The sequence below is a fragment of the Nanorana parkeri genome, unplaced genomic scaffold (genome assembly GCF_000935625.1).
Source record: "Nanorana parkeri isolate BGI_ZX_2015 unplaced genomic scaffold, ASM93562v1 scaffold17, whole genome shotgun sequence".
Lineage (NCBI taxonomy): Eukaryota > Metazoa > Chordata > Amphibia > Anura > Dicroglossidae > Nanorana > Nanorana parkeri.
In genome coordinates this window covers 887,746-890,613 of record NW_017306285.1, presented here as the reverse complement: position 1 = coordinate 890,613, position 2,868 = coordinate 887,746, and the positions used below count along the sequence as shown (strand labels likewise).

Sequence of the window (2,868 nt, the reverse complement as noted above, 5' to 3'; positions counted from 1 at the left end):
TTTCTTTGCCCCCCCCCCCCCCCCCGGCCGACCCTGGCAGTCTTTATGTACTAACACACAGTACACATGACAACATTCAGTCCTACAAAACCATACATAGCAGGAGCAGTTCAGGTTCCCATTATACTCCTACAAATGTTTACACACAACTAACATTGTTGTAGCAATATTTATGATTCCAATAGAAATGTCATGTGGAGGGTCCCCGCCAGGAGAGTGCGCGCTGATTAGGCCAAGTATGTGAGAGTAACCCTGTGTGTGCTGGAGGAGAAATGAGGAGGGCCATGTGTACATTGATTGATACTTTTATTGTTACTCTGTGGGGAAGAGAAGACACTAGAACACAGGCTGTCTACCCCCCAAGGAGCACCAGCATGGGCCCAACATGGCTCAGCAATAAACATTCTCTTAGCAGTCCTGTTACTGTCAGCTTGAATATACTCGTCTGGAGCAGAGGTAGGCAAACGTCAGCTCTCCAGAAGAAACTACAAATCCCATAAGGCATCACAAGACTCTGACAGCCACAGGCGACTTCCAGAGGTAGATGCATGAGGGGATTTGTAGTTTCATCACAGCTGGAGGGCTGAGGTTTGCCTACCAGGTCCTGTATATGATCTCTGTCCTGGCAGTCAGAGCTTGTGTGCTGGGATTGTGTCATTGTGACTCCCTGCATGGGTGCCGTTAGGGCTCGTTCACATGGAAGAGTAACACATTTATAGGGGAGGGCATGTCTGCCAAACTCCATGCAGACGTGTAGGTACGCTTTACATGGGGTGCAGTCATATCCCCATTTATAACAGGAAAGGAGATTATAAATCCCCTCAAGTGTGAGTCCAGCAGAAGCGTTTTATTTGAGTTTGGGATACAGTGGGGAAGCCCCCTTTAGGTTCTAATCAGGGGCTCCATTAGAAGGATTTCCCCCTCACAGTGACATTGGTGTCACCAGACAGGAAGTGAGGGAAAATGTACAACAATAAAAAGCTGAGAGGGTTTCTAGCTTTCACCTACTCAAATATATATATACATATGCTTCTTTCTGTTTGCCTTGTTGTGCAGATTTCCCTCAGTTCCTGTCTGGTGACACTGCTGTAGATTTCCCTCAGTTCCTGTCTGGTGACACTGCTGTAGATTTCTCTCAGTTCCTGTCTGGTGACACTGCTGCAGATATACAGATTTGTGTGCTCCATGCATGTAGTAACATAGATGGAATGAGCGGTGTGGTGAGTGATTTTCGTTGCTATGGCGTGCTGCAACCAATCATCACAAAGCTCGCTGTCCTTCCAGGATGTACGGAGCCGGCCTCGTCATCACACTCCGCTTCCTTTTTATTTCTAGTATAGCAAACTCAATTCCCTAAAGCGACAGAGTGAGCCAGCGAGAGCTTTCATAGTGTCTCAGCGTTGTCACCCCACAATGAGAGAACTTCTCCCAATTACCCTTCACACAGAATGAACTTCCTGTCCTCCTGGTTACACAAACATGCAGAAATAACGAGACGCACCGGCTCAGTGATTGTTCTCTGTCGCACTCCATGCTAATGATTCCTCTTGATTATGGTCACCTTGCTGCCAGTGCTCAGCGTGTGGAATCATTTGGGGTAGAAATGACAACGTCATGACATTGTGAGCTCCGGCAAGGAGACGGCTGAGCGGCGGCAAGAGGTGCTGACACTGAAACATGGAGGGAGATGGGACACAAACCTGACAGGAAGTAGAGGAGTCATCTTCCTGGCTATACAAAGCAAACACATCAGGCTGGTAAAAGGGAGCCGCCATTGCTGACTTGTTGGTGACGGTCCCCGGACATTGTGATTTTGTTATACAAGCTCAGGCTGTGTTCCAGGTAAGTCAGGGGTAGCCAAACTCTGGCCCTCCAGCTGTGGTGAAACTACAAATCCTCTCCTCCTCTCTCCGGGAGTCATCCCTGTGGCTGTGAGAATCTTGCAATGCCTCATGGGATTTGTAGTTCCACCACAGCTGGAGGGCCGGAGTTTGGCTACCGCTGAGGTAAGGACACCGCCGCTTTAAAACAAGCATTTCCATCCTGTTGGGTTACCTATGAGATGACTTCTGTTGTATTGGGGCGCCGACACGCTGTCTCTCAGCTAATCATTGTTGATATTTGTTTGCAGCCAATCACCATCATCTTCTTAGAGATAAGACTGGCATCCGGGCTGCCTGCTTCATGCACATGCACACCTGGGCAATGCCACCATCTTTACTCAGGTAACAAAGCCACTCAGAGATGTGCGTCAGATTCAATCCATGGAACCCAAAATATGAAGCATCACATGTGGTGAGCGACTTTCTTCCCCACTGGATATCATTTGCATGCAATGTGAAACACAAATCTGACTGTGTGTGACCAGCTTGGGGCTTCCCCCGCCTGACACTTCTCATCACACAGAGCGAGGAATCCTACGTATGCTTCTTGTATCTAACGTGGCCAAACCATCCGGAATGTGTTTGGGAGGAGAAAGGTCACAGTATAAGACTGTGTGATGATGCAATCAGCCCCTTATATTTATATGAAGAAGAAGAAGAATAATAGAAGCCGTTGTCCTGAAGCTAATGCAGAGAAATTAAAAGATCAATAGATATTCTACTCACATAACAAGATGATAATACAGATGAGGATGGCGATAATCGCCCCCGTCCCCAGTCGTGTTGCAGCCACGGCTCCGATTGTGGTACAATCTCCATTCTCATCGCAGGGACAAACCTTCACTCGGATAATTGACGTGTTATACACAGGGGGGTTCCCCGAGTCCGTCACAATGATGGGAACTTCGTACACTCCTGACTCCAAGTATCCGATCTGTAGGCTCAGCCTGGCATAATTACCTGCAAAGACCACAAGGTGGAGCCA

At 48.0% G+C, this 2,868-nt stretch overlaps 1 protein-coding gene across 1 annotated transcript in view; it reads right to left on the bottom strand.

The window, feature by feature from the left end:
• CDH4 (cadherin 4) overlaps nucleotides 1-2,868 on the bottom strand; it is a 503,915-nt gene that overhangs the window by 13,663 nt on the left and 487,384 nt on the right. The window contains exon 13 of the mRNA XM_018560236.1: nucleotides 2,610-2,843. Within this exon, the coding sequence (XP_018415738.1) occupies nucleotides 2,610-2,843 (234 nt within the window). The remainder of the gene's footprint in view (nucleotides 1-2,609; nucleotides 2,844-2,868) is intronic.